Source organism: Triticum aestivum, chromosome 2A (assembly GCF_018294505.1).
Source record: "Triticum aestivum cultivar Chinese Spring chromosome 2A, IWGSC CS RefSeq v2.1, whole genome shotgun sequence".
Taxonomy (NCBI): Eukaryota; Viridiplantae; Streptophyta; class Magnoliopsida; order Poales; family Poaceae; genus Triticum; species Triticum aestivum.
Genome location: NC_057797.1, coordinates 128,972,295 through 128,997,354, shown reverse-complemented (window position 1 = coordinate 128,997,354; position 25,060 = coordinate 128,972,295). Strand labels below are relative to the sequence as shown.

General features: G+C 45.2%; 3 protein-coding genes and 1 long non-coding RNA gene across 5 annotated transcripts in view; all 4 read right to left on the bottom strand.

The window, feature by feature from the left end:
- Positions 1 to 36: 36 nt before the first annotated feature.
- Positions 37 to 923, bottom strand: LOC123184996 (uncharacterized). The gene is made up of 3 exons (XR_006493143.1): positions 562 to 923; positions 396 to 487; positions 37 to 316 (listed from the first exon to the last, which is right to left on the bottom strand). It is a non-coding gene; the product is annotated as an uncharacterized lncRNA (long non-coding RNA).
- Positions 924 to 5,622: 4,699 nt separating this feature from the next.
- On the bottom strand, positions 5,623 to 7,053 carry LOC123187961 (SPX domain-containing protein 6). The gene is made up of 2 exons (XM_044599973.1): positions 6,420 to 7,053; positions 5,623 to 6,319 (listed from the first exon to the last, which is right to left on the bottom strand). The coding sequence occupies exons 1-2, from the start codon at positions 6,618 to 6,620 to the stop codon at positions 5,816 to 5,818; spliced, it is 705 nt and encodes a 234-aa protein (XP_044455908.1). The 5' UTR covers positions 6,621 to 7,053; the 3' UTR covers positions 5,623 to 5,815.
- Positions 7,054 to 13,679: 6,626 nt separating this feature from the next.
- LOC123187959 (pentatricopeptide repeat-containing protein At1g63130, mitochondrial) lies at positions 13,680 to 20,462 on the bottom strand. Of its 2 annotated transcripts, XM_044599972.1 has the most exons (5): positions 20,022 to 20,462; positions 16,581 to 19,322; positions 15,971 to 16,050; positions 15,797 to 15,879; positions 13,680 to 15,486 (listed from the first exon to the last, which is right to left on the bottom strand). In XM_044599972.1, the coding sequence occupies exon 2, from the start codon at positions 18,889 to 18,891 to the stop codon at positions 17,584 to 17,586; it is 1,308 nt and encodes a 435-aa protein (XP_044455907.1). In that variant the 5' UTR covers positions 18,892 to 19,322; positions 20,022 to 20,462; the 3' UTR covers positions 13,680 to 15,486; positions 15,797 to 15,879; positions 15,971 to 16,050; positions 16,581 to 17,583. The 2 variants fall into 2 exon arrangements, with proteins under 2 accessions (XP_044455907.1, XP_044455906.1); XM_044599971.1 differs by lacking the exon at positions 13,680 to 15,486 and having other exon boundaries at positions 15,703 to 15,879.
- An 862-nt stretch (positions 20,463 to 21,324) lies between these two features.
- LOC123187958 (uncharacterized) overlaps positions 21,325 to 25,060 on the bottom strand; it is a 9,879-nt gene continuing 6,143 nt past the window's right edge. The window contains exons 3-5 of the mRNA XM_044599970.1: positions 22,299 to 22,432; positions 21,792 to 21,892; positions 21,325 to 21,703 (exon numbers count right to left, since the gene is read on the bottom strand). Of these exons, the coding sequence (XP_044455905.1) occupies positions 21,702 to 21,703; positions 21,792 to 21,892; positions 22,299 to 22,432 (237 nt within the window). The 3' untranslated portion in view covers positions 21,325 to 21,701. The remainder of the gene's footprint in view (positions 21,704 to 21,791; positions 21,893 to 22,298; positions 22,433 to 25,060) is intronic.

Here is a 25,060-nt window from a genome sequence, read left to right as displayed (position 1 = left end):
TGCTATTTAGGTAGAAATTACCATAGGGCATAATTGCAATAACTTGTTTTTCAAGTCAAAAAGTCTTCATAAGTAAGCATACGATGCTTAAAAAAAATTAACTCGTTGTGTTTTGTAGGTGCATTTGTAAAAATGAAAGTAATATGATAACAATCTTGCCTATTTTCTGGCCCAATCCGACAGCATGGTCAATCTCAGCTCGGTATGCCTGCACACATACAGGACTCGACGCGTCTCCTCCATCGTCCTAAACTTTCACCCAAGTCTCTGCAACTTCACGGGCCTGAACATCTTCTCATCTCCTACCTGAACGAACCTGCCAACTTATCGTCATCATCGTCAAAATCCAGAGAGTTTACACCCGGTTTGCACTGTGCACATATCAATGTACGTACAGATTAAGTGATGGCTTCTTGTTGGATGTTCCCATTGAGCTTGCACACCACTCAGAGTATTATCCAGCTAAAACTACCACACGCTCCAATTCCTGAAGAAATACAAAACAATAAGTAAGAATGTGGAGAAGCATGAGAACCCTGGACAACACCTGTAAAAGCACACCAGCTCGAGGCGAGCCCCAAGGATCCCATCAAACATGGCGCCAGACGACGAGGCCGGCTGGGCGCCACCGCCAGCGTCCTCGGCGCCCGCCTCGGCCCTCACGGCGTACTCCTCCAGAACGTTGGCGCCTCGTGGAGCAGGAGCTCGTGGGGCAGCGGGGGAGGCGGAGATCCGGCGGCACAGCTGTAGATCCGATACGGGAGGCGGTCGGAGGTGCACGTCGACGGCAGCCGGTGGCATGCATAGCCGGCGGAAACGGCCGTCGAGAACGGACGCACCTGCGATGTGGAATGAGGAAGGAGAGGAGGGATCCAATCAACACTGAGAAAAAACAGAGGACGAGCGTTACGATTCGATCGGTATCGAAGGGCCAAGGAGTCAGTTTTGACAAAAAGATGTGGCGTGCCACATACATATTTCAGTTTTTAAATGCTTGATTAATATTTTTATATACATGATCAACTTTTGTCATCAGTTTTTAAAACATGGTCAACATTTTTACTGTACACATTTAATATATTTTTAAATATTTGATTAATATTTTTCAAATATATGTTCAATATTTTTCAAATGCTTAATCAACATTTTTATATACATGATCAATTTTTTCATCATTTTTTAATACATGATCAACATTTGTTTTATACACATTTAACATTTTTCAAATACTTATTTAACAATTTTTTAAATGCCTTGATTTACATTTTTTAATATATGATAAAAATGATACACTTTGTTTTTTGTATACGTGATAAATATTTTCTCTATACGCCCTTAACATTTTTCAAATACTTGATCAACATTTTTCAAATGTTTTTTATAGATTTGTTTGTAATATTTATATTCAGGATATATATATGTGTATAGAAAAATATAAAAATAAAGCAAAAACGGAAGAAAGAAAATGTAAAAAAAAACACAGTTGTGGCATCCCGTGCATATGGGCCGGCCATCTCTGACTGCCCCTTCAGCGAGGGTTCCTTTGGTCTCGGCTGGCAGCAAGACATCGGGGCACTTGAATTGGAGGTTTAATCTAGTTCGTTGGCACATTTTTAGTCCCACCTCGCCTAGCCACGTACAAGGAGGTGGATAGCTAGTCTATATAGAGCGCGGCCCCAAAAGAAGCTAGCCACAAAGCTAATTTGGTGACACATTTCACAAATACAGTATAAACCGATTACCAAACCGAAAAGGGTCAACCGAATTTTCGGTTTCCTGTTTTGAGGTGTCTTTCTCGGTTTGCATCTTTGCTTACCGAATTTACAAAATAACAGAATGGTAAGAATGAATTTTTGGTTTATACCCCCTCCCTCCAACATATATATTCTTTTGCCCTCAACATTGATCATATCAAGACACACGTGCATAAAAAACTGATAGCCAAAGGTGCATGTCGTGCCCTTATTTTTTTTCTCTCTTTATTGCTTTTCTTTTTTCTCTTTATTGCTTTTCTTTCTCATTGAAGAAACTCACCTTCACTGATTTACCGCCCCCATATAGTTGAACTTGATTCTCTCATCGAGACACATAGACAACGCCTCCTCACAGAAACGAACACTTGGACAAGACGACGCTGACACGACGACGATCGACCGACCGTGCTAACCCGCACGACTCCTTGACTCTAACTCCCGCGAACGACGATCTTGATGACTTTCCGGCACTGCACCTCGGCACCACCGCTCCCATCAACAATAATCTTCCACCGTCTTGCCAACGGCAGCCCGCCGAACGACGATCGCCCGATCCTCCTCGCTCCGTCGAACGACGATCGCCCGATCCTCCTCGTCGCTGCATCACCCAGCGACTATATCGCCTACCTCGAGGCGCAAGTACGATCACCACCCCGGGGCAATCGCAACTTCAAATCGACCTTACTCTGATACCAATGAGGATTTGGCTCTTGTAGACACAAGTTTTGGAGCCTCCTTGGTCTTCTGTTCGTGAATGGTTCGAGGGACTTCAAGTACGAACTACTCCGACTTGTCTTCTTTCGTTGCAACTCGGGAGTTCGTAACGATTCTATCTAAACCATTATTGCATCTTCATAGTGTTTCTGGCTGGTCGTAGGACGATTTTTTTCTAATACGTTTTCCAACATTGCATACCCAACTGGTGCAAACAACCATCTAGAAGGAAGCTCGTACCGGGCGGAAACCGATGCTAGAGGGCTTAACACAATCATTCATGTAACCTGACAACCAAACTGTAAGGGGCTGAGCAACCCCTCCTCTACTGCTCGAGCGCGCCCTCGTATGCGCCTTCTAGCGTACGCATAACGGGGATCGCCACTTTTGTATTTTCTACCCTCCATCAATGCAATGATACGCTTCGTGCGTATTCACGAACAAAATAAGAATTTTTCCAAGAATCTAACATAAAAACTGTTCGCAATTGCCATGCCCCACAGTGAATGGTCGCTATCTACTAGGGTCCCTTTTTAAGCCCTGGACAGTAGAACAATTGTTCTACGGTAATTATCGGTAAAATAATAATCAAGTGTGCTACAATGGCATAGAGAAAATAGAGGAAAAGAACACAAAGAACTGTCTAGGTTAGAAATCCAAATTAACCAATGCAAGCTCTAGGAACTGCTTATATTTTTCTTTCCATTTTTCTTTACTTATGCCCGGTTTTTGCTGGGTCGGGATGCTTGTCCAGTGATGTAAGAACACATTATCTCTCTCTCTCTCTCTTTTTTGCGGGGAAGAACCCATTATCTCCATCACTTTCCACAGATGTTGGCATGTTTTGCGCCCCTTTTTCAAGTTTAAAATTTTGGATTGGGGCAAATTTCCAAAATTTCAGGTATCTCGGAAAGTCATGTCAGAACTGTATTCTTTAAAAATCTCCAGTTTATGACTAATTTTCACCAAAATCTGCTTCGTATGTGGTGGCGCCACCATTTTAATCCCTTCTCTAGAGAAACAAATTCAAAAACGGAGGTGGCATTGTGCGATGCATCTGCTGTCATCGTCTAGGGAGTAGTAATAAGCAAAGACTAATCGCCGGGGCCTGCTGTGCCTGGCGCCGTCTCACTCTCACCGACAGTTTTCCTCGTATAAAACTGCCATCCATCAACTCTCTGCGTCCCTTTCAAATGTATGTGGACCTGTATGTAGATGCAACTTGGCGTTCTCCTTGTTGGAGTTTTGGCATTTCCGAGGGATATCCTGTGTTCGTCCTTCGGCAAATACGTGGGCTTTACTTCACTTCATCATCATGTGCCATCAATCTAGAACAAGGATATTCCTCTCATCTTCCAACGAGGGGAACAGAGGAGATGCCAGATGCGTGCTGTGCGTGAGGAATATTGATGTATTATTGTATTATTATTGTAACCTCTTCTTACTAATCGCAACCATTTTGTAACGAAAACCGGCAAAGCCTCGTATAATAGTCTTAGGTTCTTAGTAGTAGGGCAATCTTGAAAACAGATACTGTTAACGACTATTGATGTCGCCTTGTGGCTGGTTCGCGACATTATTACGGCATATTCGTTTCGTCGAAGGAATCATCTTGCGCTTGCGTGGTTCGAGTTTGACAGAAATATTTCTCTAATCACATAAACCCTGCGCGTCGAGCTGTTTTCATTATCACCCCGCCATGAGGTCTTATCATCCTCGCGATGGAGATTTTGGACTTCTGACTGAATGGTGGGTTGACTCGTGTGATCTCAAGATTCTGAAAACAGCATGGCCGTTTGAGCAGATCATGTCACACCAGCTATCAACGTCCAACGTTTTTGCCCTGGCCTCTTGGCCCATCAGGAGCCACGAGGCTACAACTGAATGAATGATTTGCTCGCTCGCTGTTGATTTGTTGAGCAATGCAGCTTCTTCATGCTAAAAAATTACTCATTCATGTTTTGCACTAGGGTGTGTTTACATCTCAGTCGACTAAGACTTAATCAAATCTCAATCGAGTGACTAGCTCGGTAATGAAGCAGCATGAAGAACATCAGGGTTCTTCCCACACACACAAGAAAAATAAAAATCAGGGTTCTAACAGCTTGAGCTGATTACCACGGCTGCACCGGATGCGGCTTTTTTCGGTTGAATATTTTCTGGACATGCTTCTTCCTTCTTATGCAAGAATCAATTTGATTTGTCATGCACCACCAGAGGTGGCCGCGCATTCTAAAATGCATGGCTCTTATTTTTTAAACACAGTACAGATGCAAGAGCTCGTACACACGTGCATACACTCATACTATGAACACATATGCACACCCTATCCCTGTAAGCACCTTCGGAAGCTTGAGCCGGCATATTATCTTGAGATTTACGAACAGACTCGGCTTGCTATCTCATTGTTCGAGTTTTAGCATTTTGGAGGAATATTTAGAAATTCGGAATTGCCTTGCAAATTCAGTCCATCTTCCTTTGCACCTACTACCTACCATCGATCCTGGAGCAAGAATATACCTCTCATCTTCCAACATGAGAGGAAGAAAGAATCGATAAAAACAAAGAGAACGGCGCGGACTATGAAACCTGCTCTTACTCGCTGCAACAATTTTATGACAACAAGCTGCTGAATCTCCAACCAAAACCGTAGGCTGTGCACATTGACAATAAATAGTTTATCTTCGTCGCTTTTGATGCGGTCTTTTGGCCGCTTCGCTACAATATCAAAGGTATATTCGTTCCGGCGAAGGAATCATCTTGCGTAGCTCGAGTCTGACGGAATTGTTTCTCTAAACATATGAGCCCTCGGTGTCGATTTGCTTGATCCAGTCACATAGCATTATCAGCCTCAGACTAATGGATTAACTCGCGATTGGTCTGAAAATTCTGAAACAGTATAACCGTTGGGGAACGATCAATTTCTGTTGGACGTTTTGCCTTGGCCTCTGGACTCATCAGGAGCCAGGAGCTGAAAGAATTGCTAGTTTGTTTCTTAGAAAATTAGAACCATAATTTTTCTTGGGCATCATGGCAGTTTGAATTAGATTTAATTTTCTACGACGCACTCAACCATATTTAAGCAGAAACTCAACTAGATTTGACGCTCGGTCAGTGTCCCGACAAAGATTTAGGAGCATAATGCACAGGAGTATGAATTTGTATGCTCACATCTTGTTACCATCTTAATTCTTACACCAGCATGTGGTAAAAAGAAAAGGAGACAAAAAAGAAGTTAGAAACTACAGATAGCCAATTACATATCTGTGGGCTGTGGCTGTGGTGGCTGGGGAGACCACCAAGAAGAGGCCGGCGGGGGCCATTGGACGGGGAATGGGGGGCGGCGGCTAGAAGGAGCGGAGCCAGTCCGAGTCCGGCAGGTTGAGCGGCGGCAGCGAGTGGCGGCCGCGCGTGGAGCTGCCGCTGCGCACGTCCTGCATGGCCAGGAGCGCCGACACGGTGTTGCGGAAGATCCTCTGCTCCGCGGCGACCAGGGCCTCGCGGTCCCGCCGCGCCGCCGCCTGCCCCTCGCCGGGCGCCGTGGGGAACACCGCCTCCATCATGGCCTCGCACTCCCTCACCATCAGGGACACCGCCTCCGCCGTGAAGAAGGGCTGCACCAGCACGGTCTCGATCACGGCGAGCCGGATCCCGGCGCCCGTGCGCTTGTCGTACTTCTTGAGGATCTTGGCCAGGCCGATGTAGTTGACGCTGCTGTAGTTGAGCAGCAGCACCATCTCGCCGTGGAAGTTGACGATCTCCCTCCGGATCGCCGCGATCTCCGCCTCGTGCGCCGACGCCGGCACCGCCGGCTTCCTCTCCAGCGCGCTCCTGATCGCCCCCTGCAACTCCTGCTCGCACACACACCACCAAGAACGCACAGACCGTCAGAGAAATTCGCAGGGCAAGCGAAGCCATCGGGTCTGGACAGTGATCAGCGCATATACGTACCCGGTGTGTGATGATGAAGAACTCCTCCTGCTCGATGAAGAAGGCGTTGATCTTCTCGATCTCAACGTCGAGGCGGGCGACGAACTCGGCCGGCGAGACGGCGCCGATGACGGGCTTGAGCTCGTTGTAGCTCAGGAACTCGTCCTTCCACGCCGGGAGGCTCTGCTCGATCTGCCGCTTGAGCCACTTTCCGAATTTCATGGCGTCCAAATCAATCAAGAGATCACCGACTGCCTTCTGTTCGATTGATCCCCAACCGATCGACTGCTGGTGATCAACTAATGACCTCGTCTCCCCGAGGGCAATGCAACAACATGAAGGGGGGCAAGCGGTGGTGTTGATGGATTAATGAGGGGTGAAGCGGCGACGAGTGCTGGTAATATAGGCGCGGCTACCGTACGTACGTGGTTAGTGAGGTAAGCGGTTGGGGAGGAAGAGGACGGGACGTTCTTGGAATATTTACCGGCATATGCTAAGCGTGGCAAGGGGCGTGAGGCGTGGGGCGATGTGCGTGAGGCCGCGCTATGGGCACCCGGTGGCTGAGAACCTTCTGTCTGCTCACTAGCTTAAAATTTAATATCACTTTGTACCTCGTTTGTCTCTCAAGAGTTAAATTTTGTACAATCAATTTTTTACCCTAAAAAAACGATTTCATAATACTTTGATTGAATTTGAATTTGATTTTAAAAATTCCAATTCAAATATTTATGTATGGATGTCGCATGAAAATGGAAGATACTATCTCCATGAAATCCCGATGTTTAGAATCTGAACCTTGTATTAGCACAGAGAATTCACTTGAAATCATCTGAAATTTGACCACCATTGTCCGCGTACAAAGAAGCTACTTTGAGCTTATCGGTAGGCCGAACCAGACAAGTAGTAGGTTTCATAACGCGTCAGTATTTAAATTTATACCTTGTGTCCAGACTATAAATTTTCCACAAAGTAGTTTGAAATTTTTACGAGTAGCGTTGTTTAGGTATTGAGGAGCAACTCTGGGCATATTGGCGGATCATTTCGTGCAATTGAGTCCCACAAACTTCGATATTTAACTATTCAACCTCATGTTTACACCATACAATTTTCGTAAAAATTGTTTGAAACTTTGCGGGCTCTATTGAAATACATAGCAACTTTGAGCTTATGGGCGGATCATTTTGTGCAAGTGCGCCTGACATGCTTGTACTGATGATTTTTGTAAAACTTCGGTATTTAGATGTTTAACCTTACAGTTACAGTTACATTATAAAATTTTCACAAAAAATAGTAGGAATTTTTATGGGCACTCTCATGCGCAAACTGGCAAAGGCTTATGCACTAGTTAGGGAAAAACAGAAACTGTTGAAGGCTTATGCACCGTCTAAAAAAACATTGAACTTAGATTATTTATTTATTTATTGAGTGCCTGGTTGGAAACCCAAGTTAGAGGGGACGAAGTAGGGTGTGGACGTAGCGATTTTGTGTGGCGGGGATGAGAGAGAGGAGCGGTCATTGGTCCTGGGAGGACGGATAGAGAAAGAGTGGTGACTGGAATCCGGATCACACAAGGAGCATATTCCCGCAGGGAAACCGTGGGTGCAGCAGCGACTTTTGTTCCCCAGCAGAACGGGGGCACTGCACTGCTCGAATTGAATTGAATTGTATAGTCGCGTTCGCACGTAAAGGAGGGGCGACGAGAGGGAGATTCCACAGGATCTTCTCTTCTTGTTGGCCTCGGAGTTATGTGGCGGCCTCGCCTCGCCTCGCCTTGATTATTTTCATGTTTTCTCAAGCTCACTCTAGACTAGTCTCCGGTGGGGTGGGTGTGGGTGTTTCCTTCGAAATGAAATCCGACAGTTTCTTAGGTGCTTCGGTGGTGGGCTGCCGGATGATCCTATTCCTTCCGAGAGAGGAACGGGTCCAGAATATTTTATGGCGTTATAAGCTTCGCGTGAGAGGCACTCTCCCCTCACCGAGTGGTATTTTATCCCGTTCAATCCAACATGGATTACAGATGGGGGCTGGATAGTGGCACTGGACGAAAAGTTGGGCCAGTCGATTTTTCCTGGACCGTCCGATCTAGACTCTAAAGCGAAAGATCAGACGGCCTCCTACCACCACCTCCCGCCCGGCGCCCGCCACTGTTCATCGTTTTCCCCAAATGACCCATGGCCGCCCGTGTCAGCCTCGTCGTCGTGATGGGCCACCTCCCCGCCATCCCTCTAAGTAGGTGACCATCAGATTTTTTTTTTTATATCCAATGAACCTGCATCCCCTCCCCTCCCGCACCCCGAACCGTTAACCTTTGAAGTCGCCAGGGCTATGGCTCGTTCCTGGTCAAGGCCTTGCCGATGTCCCCAGGGCGAGCGTACTCGCTATGCTCGCCCCAATGCTGTCGGCGGCGACCTTGATGCTATGTTGCGCCTTCTTCTTTCTTCCCAACACTGATCCAAATTCAATTTTCAGGCAACTTACTTCCAACTAAATTGTTATATATGGGTGTTCAATAGTGGCCTGGTTTTCCACTGATTAATTGGGTAATTCAATTTTTTTCTTAATTAATGGATAGAGCCCTAAGGGCTCCAATTTTCCTTCTTTCTTTTTTGTGGTGATGCTTTGGGGGGAGATATTCAATATTTTTAGTGAACATGACGAAAACCAAAATGAAAAGAAGAATGGAATTCATGTTGAACTACCAAACCAAAACCAACCAGGAATATTTGCTAGTTGCTACTGCCCACAGAAGAACATATTTCTAAAAAAAGAATATATCCAAAACTGCAAAATGTTGTTCTGCAAGCATGGTACCAACAAGCCTTGAAAAAGAAAACAGTGTACCATATAAACATGCAGAACCGCTCAATTGACATAATATATATTTTTTCCTTTAAGATAATACTCCAAATATATATTCCCTCCCATATAAAGGATGGCCCTGAAGCCTAACCAGTTCCCAGTTCATGGTTTATTCCGGAGCATATCCACGGATATCACGCTTTTGGTGTCTCATCACAAAGTGATGTTCTTCTGCCCTTTTTATACGTCATCATTCTAAAGCTATGTACAAGTAGATACTTAGACTAGAAACAGTTCAAGATGGAGGCAACATTTGTTAGTGCAAAGCTCTGAATATATTATAGTTATTCCACCTAGAGGATTTGTGCTCAATTATTTTGGAGATGAGGCTATCCTAGTAAACCTTTTGTAGATATTCTTTTCCTGGTGAGAAGTAATTGTTCGTTATATATCATTTGCAAGAACAAATGACCTATTGTTCCATCTTCATTATACAAAGTAGTACAAGTAACTGTTGGTTAACCACATTTTCAAGGTGCTGATTGCCACTGGACAGCCAAAAAAATGAAGTAAACAATATGAGAGACATGAATTGATGTGCTTGGATCTTAATCTCATGATTAGAACACCTAAAACATAATCAGAGATCGGGCACTCACGAGAAGGAGTTGAGATTTTTAGGGAAGAGGAAGCAGCAAGACTGACAGTCATGTAGGGCGTCGCCAACACTACCATCTTTGTTGGCTGGTGGGGCATATGACCATTCAAACCTCCTTAGCTATGTTTTAGGATCGGTAGTTAGGAGTATAGGGGGTTTAACCCATAAAACGTGTTTGTGCATGCGCGCCAGAAACGCTAAGGGACTGAAACCAATTTTGGTTTTGGGTGCCAGGATCACACATGTGCGTAGGGGAAGAGACATTTCTCCCCCACTTTCTCTCAGTTTGCTATACCAGGAGATCAGTTTTAACATTCTACCCCTTTAGCATAAGGTTAACAAGCAAACATCATAGGCCAACTCTCAATAGAAATAACAGACCAAAATAAAGTATTACAATGACAAAAGAAATGTCACTGAACCTCAGTACTTACAGTACCATATCTTGAAATGAAAAGCATAATACTTTATGGGAATTGGTTTATTTGACTGCAATCAAAAGGATCTCTGGACCTATGCCTGACAACATAACCATGTAAGGGTCAGTGGTAAGCCTTTAGCAAGATGAACCGCAAAACTTATAAGACAAACATCCCATGTTTAATCTTGGTCTATTTTCCACAACATTAATAGTGTCAATAGCTTTGTTAACACAATTGACCTGTTATTACTCGCATAGGCCACCTTACGAATGCAAGTCGCCATCTCCATCCACATATTGTCCGTATCCCCTCCTTCCTCCCAAGGGCCCTCCTTAATGACCCTCTCCTTGAACGCATGAGCTACCTCCCCCTTGAGCTTCCACCACTTTGTTCTAGCGACTGTGGCACGCTTATCCCGCTGGACACGAAACCGAAAGTGGAAATCAGCAATCACAAGCTTATGCTGAGGGACAACACTCTCTCCAGGTATCACCTTGTCTAGGCATGCACGCCTATCTTCTCTTCTTGAGAGGATGAAATCAATCTGGCTAGAGTGTTGATGTAACGCCCCGAGACCGTTGCGCCATGTGTCTTCCAGTTATTCGTTGTTGTTGCCATGTCATTCGTTTGCGTGTTGCATCTTGCCATGTCATCATCCGCATTGCATCGTCATGTTTTCAAAACATGCATCCGTCCAGGTCTCCCCGTCCTCTCCGTTGTCCGTTCTGAGCCCAACCACACTCGCACGCGCCCGCGGCATGTCCGAAATATTATTTTATAAGTGGCCGGGAAATGTTCTCGGAATGAGATGATAGTTGGCGTGCGGAGTTGTTATGTTGTCAGTAGACCGCCTGCCAAGTTTCAGCGCATTCGGAGCTCGTTTGATAGCCCAACCGTTAAATTATAGCGGCAATAGTAGCCGGTCTTTTCGTCGGACGTTTTCAGTCTCCGGAAACCGTGCCGGGTTGCATTCCTCCTCTTTCCTCGCAGACCACCTCCTCTCTACACAGCCCACTGTCCCCACCGACAGCCCATCTAAAACCCCTCCTCGCGTCCGAAACCGATCGATCTCGATCCGAGGGTCCAAAAACCCCTCCTAATCCCCCTAACCCTAAACCTTCCCTATATATAGACCCCATCTTGCCATTTTGGGCAACCTAGACCCAATCCACCTACCCCTAACCCTCAGCCACCGCCACCTCTCCCGTCTGCTTCGTTTTCCGTGCCCGGCCACATCGCCTCCGCCACTTGGCGTCGTCCTAGTGGCCAGCCGCCACCACGCAGACGCCCACAGCCAACAGGAAGGCGCCACGCGTCCTCTCCGCGCCCCACTTCGCCGTGGCCCTGCCAGGCCCATCCGAGGCCCGCCCCGGGCCGATCTAGGCCCGAGGCACCCGCGTCCTGCACCGCCGCATGTCCCATCGCCTCCTTGTTCGCGCCGCCCAGCTCCCGAGCATCACCGCCGCCTCGCTAGAACCCCGCCTCGTCGGACTTGCTCCCGCCGGCGACCACCAGGCTAGCCGCCGCTCCCTGCTCCCTTCCTTTTCTTCCGTGTCTCTTTCTCTCTCAGATCTCAAGCTCTCTCTCTTTCCTGCAGGTTCCGCGCCGCGCCTCCCCTAGCTCTCCGTGCCCCGCCGCCGCGGCCAGATCCGGCTGAGAAGCGCCAGATTCGGCCACCCGCGCTCCGTTCCCAGTGTCCTCCGCTCGCCGGAGTCGCTCCCCTGCCACCGCCCACCTACAGCCGTCGCCGCTGTTTTCCCGTGCGCGAGGAGGACGAGCGCCCAGCTCGCAAACCTCCTCGGCCGCTCGCGCGCACATGGGCCGCGTGGGCCCCGCTAACCGGCCCAGGCCGCAACCGCAGCTGCGCCAAGGCCCAGCGCCATCCTCCCTCTCCACTCCGCGTCCAACCCAGCTCCACCACCGGCCCATGAGGCCCATGGTGAGAACAGATCCGGCCCGACACGTTTTTTTCAGTTCTGGACGAATTTCCTATTTATCCAGTGTTTGGCAGTTTTACAGAATAGTCCCCCTAGATCATGCATTTAATAACTCACAAATGGTGCATCAGATTAAAACAATTTATATATGTAACTTGACTAGAATTTTATCTAGTTTCACAATATCCAACTTTCATGCATGTTTGAAATGTTTAAACTGTTGTTTGCATGTATTTGCTTAATTGCCATGCTAAAATACTTTAATTCATAACTAAATAACCATAGCTCCAAATTTAATAAACTTTATATGTAAATGGGGTAGAAAAATGCCTAGTTTAACATGGTGGCATCACTTTGCATGTTTAACAACCCTAAAATTGTGTTTAGGGCAGAACAGTATCAAATCCATTAATATGCACATGAGGATTTTCTAGACTTGTTGTTTGTTGTTCCGGCCTCATTTAAACTTGCCTAGATAGGTAGTTTTCATTTGCTTCACCTCTTGCCATGTTAATCAACATTTAATATTGTTGGGTACATAAACGAGATCGAACTAAATAACGTGAATGTGGTGTTCCGTCAATATGCAACTCGTTGCATATTGAGCTCCACTTAATTTGTAGTGTTGTTTGTTCACTTTGCCATGTCATGCTTCACTAAACCGGACATGCATCATACTTGGTTGTGCATCATGCCATGCTTATGTGAGGGTTGTTTGCTTCTTTCCGGTGTTGCTTCTTCAGGTTAGTTCCGATAACGTCGCGTTTGTGAGGATTCGTTCGACTACGTCCATTTGTCTTCTTCATGGACTCGTTCTTCCTTGCGGGATCTCAGGCAAGATGACCATACCCTCGAAATCACTTCTATCTTTGCTTGCTAGTTGCTCGCTCTTTTGCTATGCCGCGATACCTACCACTTGCTATATCATGCCTCCCATATTGCCATGTCAAGCCTCTAACCCACCTTTCCTAGCAAACCGTTGTTTGGCTATGTTACCGCTTTGCTCAACCCCTCTTATAGCGTTGCTAGTTGCAGGTGAAGATGAAGTTTGTTCCATGTTGGAACATGGTTATCGTTTGGGATATCATTATTATTATATCTTGTTTACTTTAATGCGTCTATATACTTGGTAAGGGTGGAGGGCTCGGCCTTATGCCTGGTGTTTTGTTCCACTCTTGCCGCCCTAGTTTCCGTCATACCGGTGTTATGTTCCTTGATTTTGCGTTCCTTACGCGGTTGGGTTATAATGGGAACCCCTTGACAGTTCGCCTTGAATAAAACTCCTCCAGCAAGGCCCAACCTTGGTTTGCTACCTAAGCCTTTTTCCCTTGGGTTCTGCAGACTCAGGGGTCATCTTTATTTTAAACCCCCGGGCCAGTGCTTCTCTGAGTGTTGGTCCAACTTGTCAGCCGCAGGTGGCCACCAAGGGCAACTCTGGGCTGGCCTACTGGAATCTTGGACAATCCGGTGTGCCCTGAGAACGAGAAATGTGCAGCTCCTATCGGGATTTGTCGGCAAATCCGGGTGGCTTTGCTGATCTTGTTTTACCATTGTCGAAATGTCTGGTAACCGGGATTCCGAGACTGATCTGGTTTTAACCAATGACTATGTATACTTGCTCCCTTATGACATCTGAAGCACACATTAGTTCTAAAGTGGCAACTTTGCAAATCTATGTCAATCATGGCACTAATGTACCATGTGGCTTATGATTATAATTCTGATCAATGATGTTATAATCATGTGCCATGCTTTGTTAAGTTCTTCTCCATTTTCTATCCAATAGTAATGCGGATTAGAATAAAAATATGTACTTGTTAAGACATTACACTCTGGAGCATGATATATGTTCTACAAAAATAATGTGCTCATGGGAGCCGGAGCCTAGGAACACAAATGTTGAGGAGAAGCGATCTTACGTACTGAATGTCCATGAAATCTTTTTTCATATTCATCATGTGGAACGAGGACTATGAAATCCCAATACAACACCTAGTGTTGAGCCTCTGCATTAAATGTTAGTGGTCTTTTGTCATGTAGAATGAAGACTATGGGCTCTACTGATGTATGGAACTTAATAGAGTTTTCTAAACGAGTTAAAATGGTAGGGTGCAAATGGCTTTGGAAAATCAAACATGACTCATGAGGAAAATCTCAAAAGGTTCAAACGAATACTTGTAGCGAGGCGTGTAATAAAGAAAGAATATATTGATCGTAATGACATCTCTTCTCTTGTATCGACTAAGCAATTGATGATGTTTGTGTTATCATCATGGCATGTTTTAATTTTGACTTCATTAAGAATGTTTTACGTGGCTAAACTAGAAGGTTTTGTCATGAAAGAAAGGTAACATAAATCATGTTGTCTAAATAATTCAAATATGAACTAAGATGAGCATTCAGACAATGGTACCTTAATTCTAGGAGGGGGGTAGGAGTAAATTCACCATCAAATTCCCTTGACCAACCAAGAGTTTTCCTATCTCCCAATTATGACACAAGTGATCTTGGTGATGACTCATGCATTACTTGTATGGAGATTCACCGGGACATAGGCCCAAAAGAAACATAAGTCCTATTATACTGACATAGGAGTACATCGGCACGGTGCAAAAGAAACACATTATACCTAGCTTAGAGAGGCGAAGACCATCCACCACCACCGGCCACCGCAAGGTTGTGCCGCAGGCATCCTGCATGTCTGTTGACCAACTCCTCGCTGCTGGGAGGCGCACAACCATGGGACTCTGCTTTTCAACTATGGTAATGACCCAACACTTCCACTAGAGTTTCATATAGGTGCACTAGCTTAGGATAGGTAATGAAGTTAAACCTAAATCTAACAGTAATTGATGTGCACGTTCTCTTGCGAAATAGCATGTCATATTCATGTACCAGGCTGCACTATATAAAAGAACAGTATTCTCTTTTCAAATGGTCAGATACAGGTGGCAATAATGATGTTTTGGCTCTTGAAATAAATAGTAGCCATGAAGAGTAACAAACAAAATGATTAAAATGTACCCATGAAATTCAAAGTTTTAGAAAGGAAGATTCCACCCCTCAATTGTTTACAGAATTAATGGAAACAATCAACCAAACACTCTTGTTATTAGATTTACATCTGTTAATACAAATTTGATTCCCCCAATCATGCGGCTTAGTTCAACTGTGGAAAGCTGACAGCATTCACTTGTGTCTTGTGACATGAATTGTTATGTACTCCCTACGTTCCATAATTCTTGTCGTGGTTTTAGTTCAAAAAATTGAACCTGTGAATTGTTATACTTCAGTACTCCCTCCGTTCCTAAATATTTGTCTTTCTAGAGATTTCAACAAGTGACTACATATGGAGCAAAATGAGTGAATCTACACTCTAAAATATGTCTATATACATTCGTATGTGGTAGTCCATTTGAAATCTCTAAAAAGACAAATATTTAGGAACGGAAGGAGTACATGGCAATATGAATGTGAACACAGACAGAGACCAAAACTATATGATTTTTCTATCACACAATAAAATACATGATATAAAGAAAGTGTGATGCTGAAGGGAAAGAGGAATATGAAGCAACATACAAGTTTCTCAGCCTCAACTGCGCAATTCTATTCAGAGCACGCCGAGTGCCTTCTCTCATGCTTTCTGCTACAAGTATAATAGCCTGCACCAGGCACATTAGCACCATTTAAGTATCACCAACGAGATGGAAACTTGCTGGAATATGATGTAGAATTCTGAGCAGAATCTGCTACCTCTTCCTCTTGAGCGGTACTCTGAAGATCAAGATCGTTTTTGATATGTTCATCCACAGAAGTCCATGTAACACGAAACCCTGATGAAAGCATTGGCGGATATTAACACAAGCAACTCAATCGTCCAAAGGAAGATGCAATCCAACAATTTTCGTCAGAAATATTGCTGCAAATTTTGAATGCTTGTACATGCAAAAACTAACCCAGTAGAGATAGAAACATTGAATGGTATTGAAATGATGGACAAGAAGTAAACTTGGAATACATGCACCAGAAGGATGCGGAAAAGGTAACAAATACATACTTACACTGTTCTTTATATCTTTTTATTATTTTTTTGTCGTTTTTGGACTATATTTTGCTCAATTTACCGAACTAAAACTAAATCCACCTAAACTTTCAACGGGAAAACAGATGTACAAATCAGTATGCGTACAAAGAGGGTCCAAAGGTGCTCTGATTTCATTAAACAACAAAGGTATGTATGAAACTCACCAACTCATACAACAACCTATTAGCTTAAGATATTCTAGGTGCAGAACATTTCCCTGCAGCATGGTGTAATACCAATATACCATTTCAAGAGGAAAACAATATAACAGCTGCAAACCTGGTGAACTGTAGGTTATCATATACATCTCTGAGATTGCCTAGATGCTGCACAGCACTGTTCACTTGACACACGGACACCAGTCTAGATCTGATCCTGGGTCTGTAATGACATGCTGTATGCCAGATCTCATCAATCACGGCTGCTCTCTGCCTTCAGCTCAACGAAAATGCTTGTCAGTTGACTATCAAATAAGAAAACTGAAGGAACACGTGGATAGACTGAATGAGCTTATGTCTTTAGGCCACTTTGATACACAAAAACATCGCAATTCTAGTATCACTTGTACAAGCTCGCTACAAGCGCTGAGAGCTGCTCACTGTATACCAAGTTATTCAACTGCTCTCCCTTTCCACCACCAGTGAATTGTTGAAAGTAGTTATCCACAAAGTTCATAGAGCTCAATATGAAAACTTATGATATATCCTTCTCTTCCTGGTAGTCCTGAAAACTATCTCCATCATTGCCAAATCCCAATATACTACTCAGCTTGTCATCCGGTGTAATGCCTGCCTGGAGCATACTGTTATACATCATATGAGCTTTCTTCTCATCTCCAGTTTTGCAGTATCCAACTATGATATCTGTATAAGTTACTACAGTAGGTGAAAGCCCCTTATTTATCATTTCTTCCATCAACCACCGCGCACCATCCATCGCAAGCACTTTACTAAACCCACCAATTAAACAAGTATAGACAAAAGCATCTGCTGATAAACCCCCTTTCCCCATCTCTCTAAAAATTTCCAAAGCTGCCTTCATGTTTGAACGCTTACAATAGCAATCAATAAGAGATGTATACAAAATCCTGTCTGGTGTCAATCCTTCCCAAATCATATGCTTAAACAATGTCACAGCTTCAGAAAGTCTGTCATTATGGCAAAGACCATTTATTAGGCTAGTATATGTGAATATATTAGGCTTTGTACCCTCATCCAACATTTTATGAAACAATCTGAAAGCCTCATGAAATTTCAGTGCTTTCACACAGCCATCAATAATATTAAATGTAAGTATCTGGAACGCAGCCTCTTTTTATCATGTCTGCGAAAAAGGCCCACACATCATCGCATTTGTTGACCTTGCACAGACCATTTATGATAACTCTGTACATACAAAGGTTGGGAACAATTCCAAGCTGGCGTACTTTGTCCAGGAATAGGAGGGCTTCATCGATCATCCCTTCTTTGCTGAAACTGTCAACTAGAATGGTGCATGTCACAATGTTCGGGCTTATTCCCTTCTCAAACATGAGTTCGAATACTCCCAATGCTTCTTTGAGGTAACTATGTCTACAGAATGCATATATCAGACTAGTATAGTTGTAAGCATCTGGAATAAAATTATGATGAACCATGTTCTTCCAAAGATCATACACAACCTCTAGATCAAAATGTTGGCAACAACCATCAAGAAAAATGCTGTAAACTATGTGGTCATGCTTGACACCTTGTTCTTTGAGCCTCCTAAACAGGTCAAATGCCAATTCAACCTTTCCAGCTCTGCAAAGACCATGCAAAAGTGAAGTATAACTGACCAGAGTAGGAGCAATCCCATTTCTTACCATTTCGACAAGCACGTCATAGCCTGCCAATAGATCCCCTTGCTTACATAACCCATCAACTAATATACTATAGCTATGGGCATCTGGGATAAACCCACCCTTCTTCATCCCATCAAACACCTCCATGGCTTTCTGAACCTGTTCCTCATGACAGAAACCATGAATCACAGCATTGTAACAATAACTGTTGCGAGGGTAGCCTCTCTGACAAAGCATTTGAAGAAAGTTCCATGCAGATGACACATGTCTGGTACGGCAAAGCCCATAGAGGTAAGTGCCATAGGTTACCGCATTCGGTTTCACGCCTTTCATTTCCATTTCACATAGAAGCTCAAAAGCTTCCTCCAAGCATAGCCTATCTCCATGTGTATAAGCACTCATCAAAACTGAATAAGAGTACACATTTGGTGACGGACCAGAAGTATTCATGTCATCAAACAAACTCCTCGCAGACATGATTTGATTCCTCTCCACTAAACACTTCAGCAGGAAGTTGCACAACTGCAGCTCAACTCCAACCTTCTTGGCCTCAATGTAAGTGAGAAGAGCATCCTCAAACATTGACAACTCTACAAAAACCCGAATGACTGTAGCATGAACTTGTAGTAATGTCACTGACCCACCCAAATTACTGACCAACATAGGTGCCAACTCAAACAACTCTGGGCCGGCACTTCCACAGTAATCAACAATGCTCCGCATGAAGCACCGGATCTCTCTGATTCTTCGCGGCAAGAAGGGTTGCATAAGCAATGCAAACAGCCCAACTGACCGGGATAGCCCATATAACTTCACACACTCCCTGAAGGTAATTTTCCTGGCCTTGCTCCAGTTTGATGTACGAACTGCTAGTGTGATCAAGGGAGGAAGGCACTGGTTTTTATACTCGCTGCAAAAGAAGCTTCCAGCAGGTTCTTGATGATCTAAGCTCTTCAAGCAACAAGCCACAGAGTAAAGTCGCAATGCCGGAGGGTAGCTTCTTTCACAAGGGCTTGACGCATGAAACTTAGCACTGCTCGGTGCATAGAGGAGGGCCGCCAATCCCCTCCTTATACTGACAGCATAAGCCGAAGAAGGAAGAATGTCCACTACTTTTGTACTTCATGGAGCAAACTTCCTTGAAAAGTTAACGGTGAGGACCACCCAGGAAATAATAGGACAAGTTACATGAAAATTTCCTGCAAAAAAAAAAACGTTGTAACTGTTATCCTCAGTGTCAAGGCTCACTTAGAGCAACAAATCGAAGCTTTCTGTTTTCAAAACATATGGTGCAGGATTAAATTGCCGGGAACCATTGTACCTGATTAAAAGCACCCAACAAGGAATAACATTTAAAGAAGGGAACAACAGTGGAAATCTGTCTGTAGCAAAAAAAAAGGACTCAAACATGAAGGGAAAAAACTGCAGATATAGCGTGTTTATTGTTAGAGAGCAGCTACATCCACAATGAGGACTTAAATCATGCAAACATAGAAGGATATTATTTCGGCAGAATTAATTTGTACACAGATGTTTTCAGCAGGGCACGGTTCAGAGTATATCCACCATTGCTCCTGACAAAATATGACATTACAACTTGGGCCAGATGAAGCTGGGAGCACAAATATTGCAATTTAGGCATCAAGGGTAAATTATATGCAGTCGGATGGAAAAAAACCTAGGCATCTTATAGGAAAAATCTCCTTGCCAGTACTCACTACTACTCCCTCCGTCCCAAAATAAGTGACTCAACTTTGTACTAATTTTAGTACAAAGTTAGTATAAAGTCTATTTTGGGACAGAGGGAGTACAACAGAAATGTGGCCTAGCTTTGCATAATAATGAACACTTGAGGGCAGAAGCTGTGGAGCCAGGATTGCGAAAGAGCCGGGGCGAACCTTTTATTGGGAAATCTACCCGAGCCAGTTAGCGCAGCTTCTATTAACAGTGTATAGGTTGAGGATTTGAAGGGAGACAGCCTGCTGTCGCAGCTCGCCGCCGGCACGGCAACCTCTCATCGTCGCTCCGTCGCCATCGCCGCGGGAAATGGCTGATGCCCCCCCCCCCCACTCCGGTGAGGTCCTGCGGCGCCTGGCCCGTGGGGGGCTCCCAATCTCGGGCACCGAAGCAAGGCGCGATTGGGGAATTACCGCAGCCCGAGCCGGCGCGTCCCCCGCTTGGCCGCTGATTCAGTCATGCGCTCAAGCTGCCGGCCGTCGCCCCGCAGTCTCGCCGCTAGTGGCGCAGCCCAACATTCACGCCGAGCTCCGCCGCCTACGCCCGCCGCTCCGCCGCCGCGCGCCCTCGCTCTGCTGGGGTTTAACGAAGTTTTTGTTGGCCTCTCCTCCTCGGCTAGGTATGCTGGGAATCCAACGCAGCTGCGGTTTCATCCAACGGACACGGTCCACCGTTGCAGCGTGAGCGTGACAGATGGGAGCCGCTGCAGTAGCGTCACTGCCAGGTGGGCCCGCGAGACACCGACGAGGGGCGTAATTGGCGTGAACCGTCCAAAACCCGAATGACTAGCATGAACTTGTATCGATATCGTTGAAGCACTGGATCTCTCTGCACTACTGCTTAACTTAATACTAAGGTTCCCGTCAAAAAAAAAATCAGCTTATTTTTTAAGCCGCCAAAAAAACTGGCCCTAAGGTTAATTTGCCGCAGAATACATCGCGTGACCCCGATGTATAGCTGTGTTTGGTTGGTGGCTTATGACAGGTGCAGCTTCGGTCAAATTTTGGGCGGCGGCCAGGAGGTCAAACTCGGTATGGCCAGCAACGAGTCAGCCATGGAAGTTGACCACGTGTTAGCACCAGTTCACCTTGACCTCAGTCCAGAATTGCATCATTCTCTGCGTGGTGCAAGTCACATGGTTTGACTGTGCGGCCACAGTCACAAGTCGAATTTCTCATTCAGGTCCCCTTCGGGGACCCGGCTTGAGTAGTAGGCTGTGCCTTGGCACTTTTCCTTTCTTTCTTCTTCTTTTTCTTCTATCCTTGATCTACGGATCATCGCCTTTGTCACTTTTCCATCTGCTCCGTGCTTAATATCAATGAGAAACCAACCATGGCTGGGCCTTTCAAAAAAAAACAGTCACAAGTCAAATTGTCGACTGTGAACCTATGTTATATGATAAAACCAAAAATCCCAAAGTATCAACCTAAACTGTGCAGATTGCATCTTTCGACGAACACTTAATTCGTCTACCACAAGTTCATTTTCGGCGCTGCACAATATTTCCAAATTGGAGCATCCTAAGTACACAGTATAGGCATGCTCATAAATCAAAAACCATTTGTTGCCTCTTCAATTTCTCATTCTACCTCATACAGAGACAAACATTTTATGCCAACCAAGCTGGCCTACCAACAATTGTATATTACTAAGCGTTTACGTCCCACCCAGAAGCAGTCTTATGCGCCATTTGGAGTTCTGTGAAAAATGTCAAGATACTCTTAACAGATGATTGGTCGTTTCTTCTATGGTCCATGTATTGGCTAGACGAATCATTTGAACTTTTAGCTGGCCCTGCGGTGATAATATTCCGCCGCAAGTTTCCTCGCTTGTCTGTCATTCTCTGCGTGTATCAGCATATATATCAGATATCAAGAGATACAACAAGTATAAGAACTGGTGTGGTAAATATTAGCATTGCGGACACATACATTTAGTCTTCTGCCGAGCTATATTCCTCATTTGTCCTATTCCATCTTCTACTGCTTGAACAATATTCGTTGACTTGTTCACACCGTCTGCTATCACTTGGCTGCAAATGGTTGTTTCAGTAACAGACAACAAGGGATGAGCTAAATGAGTCGAATAATTATCCACGGTTCTCATGCTTATGACAGATTTGCATAGTTAGGCCTCTTCAGTTCTCGACTAAAATTCAAAAAAAAAGTTCTCGACTAAATATGTCTACGATGTTAACTGTAAGCAACTTTAAACCAATATCACATTCAGTATGCGGATTTAAAACATAGTTCGATCTACAGATGTGAAACTGGGTGCAGGTCAGCTGCAATTAATGTGCGCCGAATAATATAAACCCACATCAATTTATAACGATAGTGCTACAACATAGGTAGGTAGATAAACCTTTGGTTTCCTATAACCAAAAAAATAGATGAACATCCATATGAAACTCAGGCATACAGTTATTTTGCGTTTACCTCAAGTCACTAAGTTCAAGGGTGAAATCACTGATTTCCATGCCAGAGAGTCTTACAGCTGTCATCGTGCTCGGTAACTCATCCAGAGCTGCATCAGCCAGCAGAGCAAATGAATTTGCAGCTCTCCTCATAGCCTGTTGAATAGAACCGAGTCTGAAAACTCCATCAAATAAAAATCATACTAATAGTACGTAAAAGGGGCAAAATGATGTGTAGAAGCTAAGGGGTATTTTCACAGCACATAACCATCCTCTCAACTTGTCATTTTCGGACACCACACATTCTCTTATTTCAATCTTCAGCAATCAGCTCCTCAACTCTCATAACTTTTTCTTTTTAATTTCCCCCTATCGTCAAAACAACCATTGCTTCTCCTAACTCGCGCACACATAACATAAATTGCCACAAAGTATATTAGTCGATACAGCATGTTACTGTTATAAACATTGGTTTTATGACTAACGAGATGCCATGTTATTAGCAGCTCCAAAACAAGATAATATGTTAACACTGGCATTTGGAATATATACATGAAGACATGAAGTTCCATGTGGGTCCAGTCATGAGTTCCAGACTTTCTGTTAAAGAGATAAGATAAGCCCGAAAAATAGATTTGTGGGAACGCTTGGGTCCGAGGGTAGTTCGTCGGAGAGACGAGATAGTCCTTTCTCTCCATCACCCAACTCCACAGCACTTCCAACCCCGGGTAGGGGGGATTTGCAATCTCTTGGTGATGTCCTCATTGAAGGTCCTCATGGGTGACGGCTAGCAGTGTAGACTCAAGGGCAACTCTAACTCTAGCTAGTGTCCAAGGACCACACTGGTTATCGCCAGGTTTTACTAGACCAAAGGCACTCCAGCACTAGGCTAGTCCAAGGTCAACTCTAGCTCTAGGGTAGTCCAAAGGAAACTCTAGCACTAGGCTAATCCAAAGGGAACTCTAGCACTAGTTTAGTCTCAGGGCAAATGTGACCAGGTTCAATGGGGCAGCGCCCCTAGCGGCAGTCCCTCGTGAGTTCGGGCAGCGCCCGTAACCTCAACACCATGTGGATCCACACTGCGACCCCAACCACATGTCTTGCACGTAACCGAACAGCAGCACATTGCATCTGGGGAGAACATACTTGCAACCAAACGTCGTGCTTGTGTTACTGTTGTCATGCAGCCTGGGCTTTGTGGGAACCAAACGAAATGCAGAACATGGTTGGGAGCCTATATTTTCTCAGTTAGATAACAAATGCGCGCAAAGTGAGCATGTAAGCGTCCAAAGTCTTGCCCCCGGCTGCCTCTTTCAAGTGAGGAAGGTCATATGTATATAGGGAAATAGTTCGGGAAATCACATGGCATGCCATTAGGCTACATACATTGGTGGCCCCATCTTTCTTAACATGGTAGTTTTTAGTCAAAGAATTAGTGAAAAAGTGGTAGTTTTCAGCACAAATTTGTAAAGTGGTAGTTTGTAGGCACGGTTCCATGAAATGTGGTAGTTTTTTGTTAAATGCTCTTTTTTCTAGAATATGAATAGCATGTGTATCATCCATTAAAGAAGAATAGGCAAAAAAGCCAAGTACAATGCGTTTCGGCTATTACAACACTAATCTCCAGGATTAGCAACTGCACCCACCATGCCTACCACGAACATGCCTCACGCAGTCCAACCTCTAGCGGAAGACGATGAGGCAAAACAGGGAGCAACCGGACCGCATCATCATGATTGAAGTCGGAGACATTTGCAACAACCATGACTCTCGAACAGCTTGGACCAATGTGCCCCTCATCTATGCGCCTAGAAGGAGTCGGCATATGGACAGCAGGACCCGGCCAGACCTGAAGGAAGCGTCGTCGAGGAAGTGTTGATGTCGGTGTACATTGTACCCGAAGGCCCACGCCCTGAGCAGCAGCCACCATGGGGGACTCCACGAGCAACCTGGACGATGCCTCCAAGGAGGGGACCAACGCCATGGCACCGGCGTTGCCGCCACCTAGTCCAAAGAGCCGGATCTAGGGTTTCCCCTGGTGCACGAGGAAGGGAGTTGTGGTCAGATGTGACGCCCCGAGACCGATGTGCCAGGTGTCTTCCAGTTATTCGCTGTTGTTGCCTTGTCATTTGCTTGCGTGTTGCATCTTGCCATGTCATCATCCGCATTGCATCATCATGTTTTCAAAACTTGCATCCGTCCCAGTCTCCTCGTTCCGTCTGTTGTCCGTTCTGAGCCCAGACACACTTGCACGCGACCGCGGCATGTCCGAAATACTATTTTATAAGTGGCCGAAAAATGTTCTCGGATTGGGTTGAAAGTTGGCGTGCGGTCTTATTATAGTGTAGGTAGGCCGCCTGCCAAGTTTCATCGCATTCGGAGTCCGTTTGATAGCCCAACCATTAAACTATAGCGGCAGTATAGCCGGTCTTTTCGTCGGACGTTTTCGGTCTCCGAAAACCGTGCCGGGCTGCTTTCCTCTTCTCTTCTCTCAGCCCAAGGCCTCTTCTGCACAGCCACCTGCAGCTCACCTAAAACCCCCCTCCGCTCCGGACCGTCAGATCGAGATCCGATGCCCGAAAACGGATGATGGTTCCCCTAACCCTAGCCCCCTTACTATATATAGACCCCTCCTTCCAATTTTGGGCATCCCTAGCCCCCCACCTACCTCTAGCCGCCTCCCAACCGCAGCCACCTTCCTCCTCCTCGGAATCAGCGCCTCCCCAGCCGCCCTCCGCCACTTGGCGCCGCCGCCGGCGCGCTCGGGCCAATCCGAGCGCGACA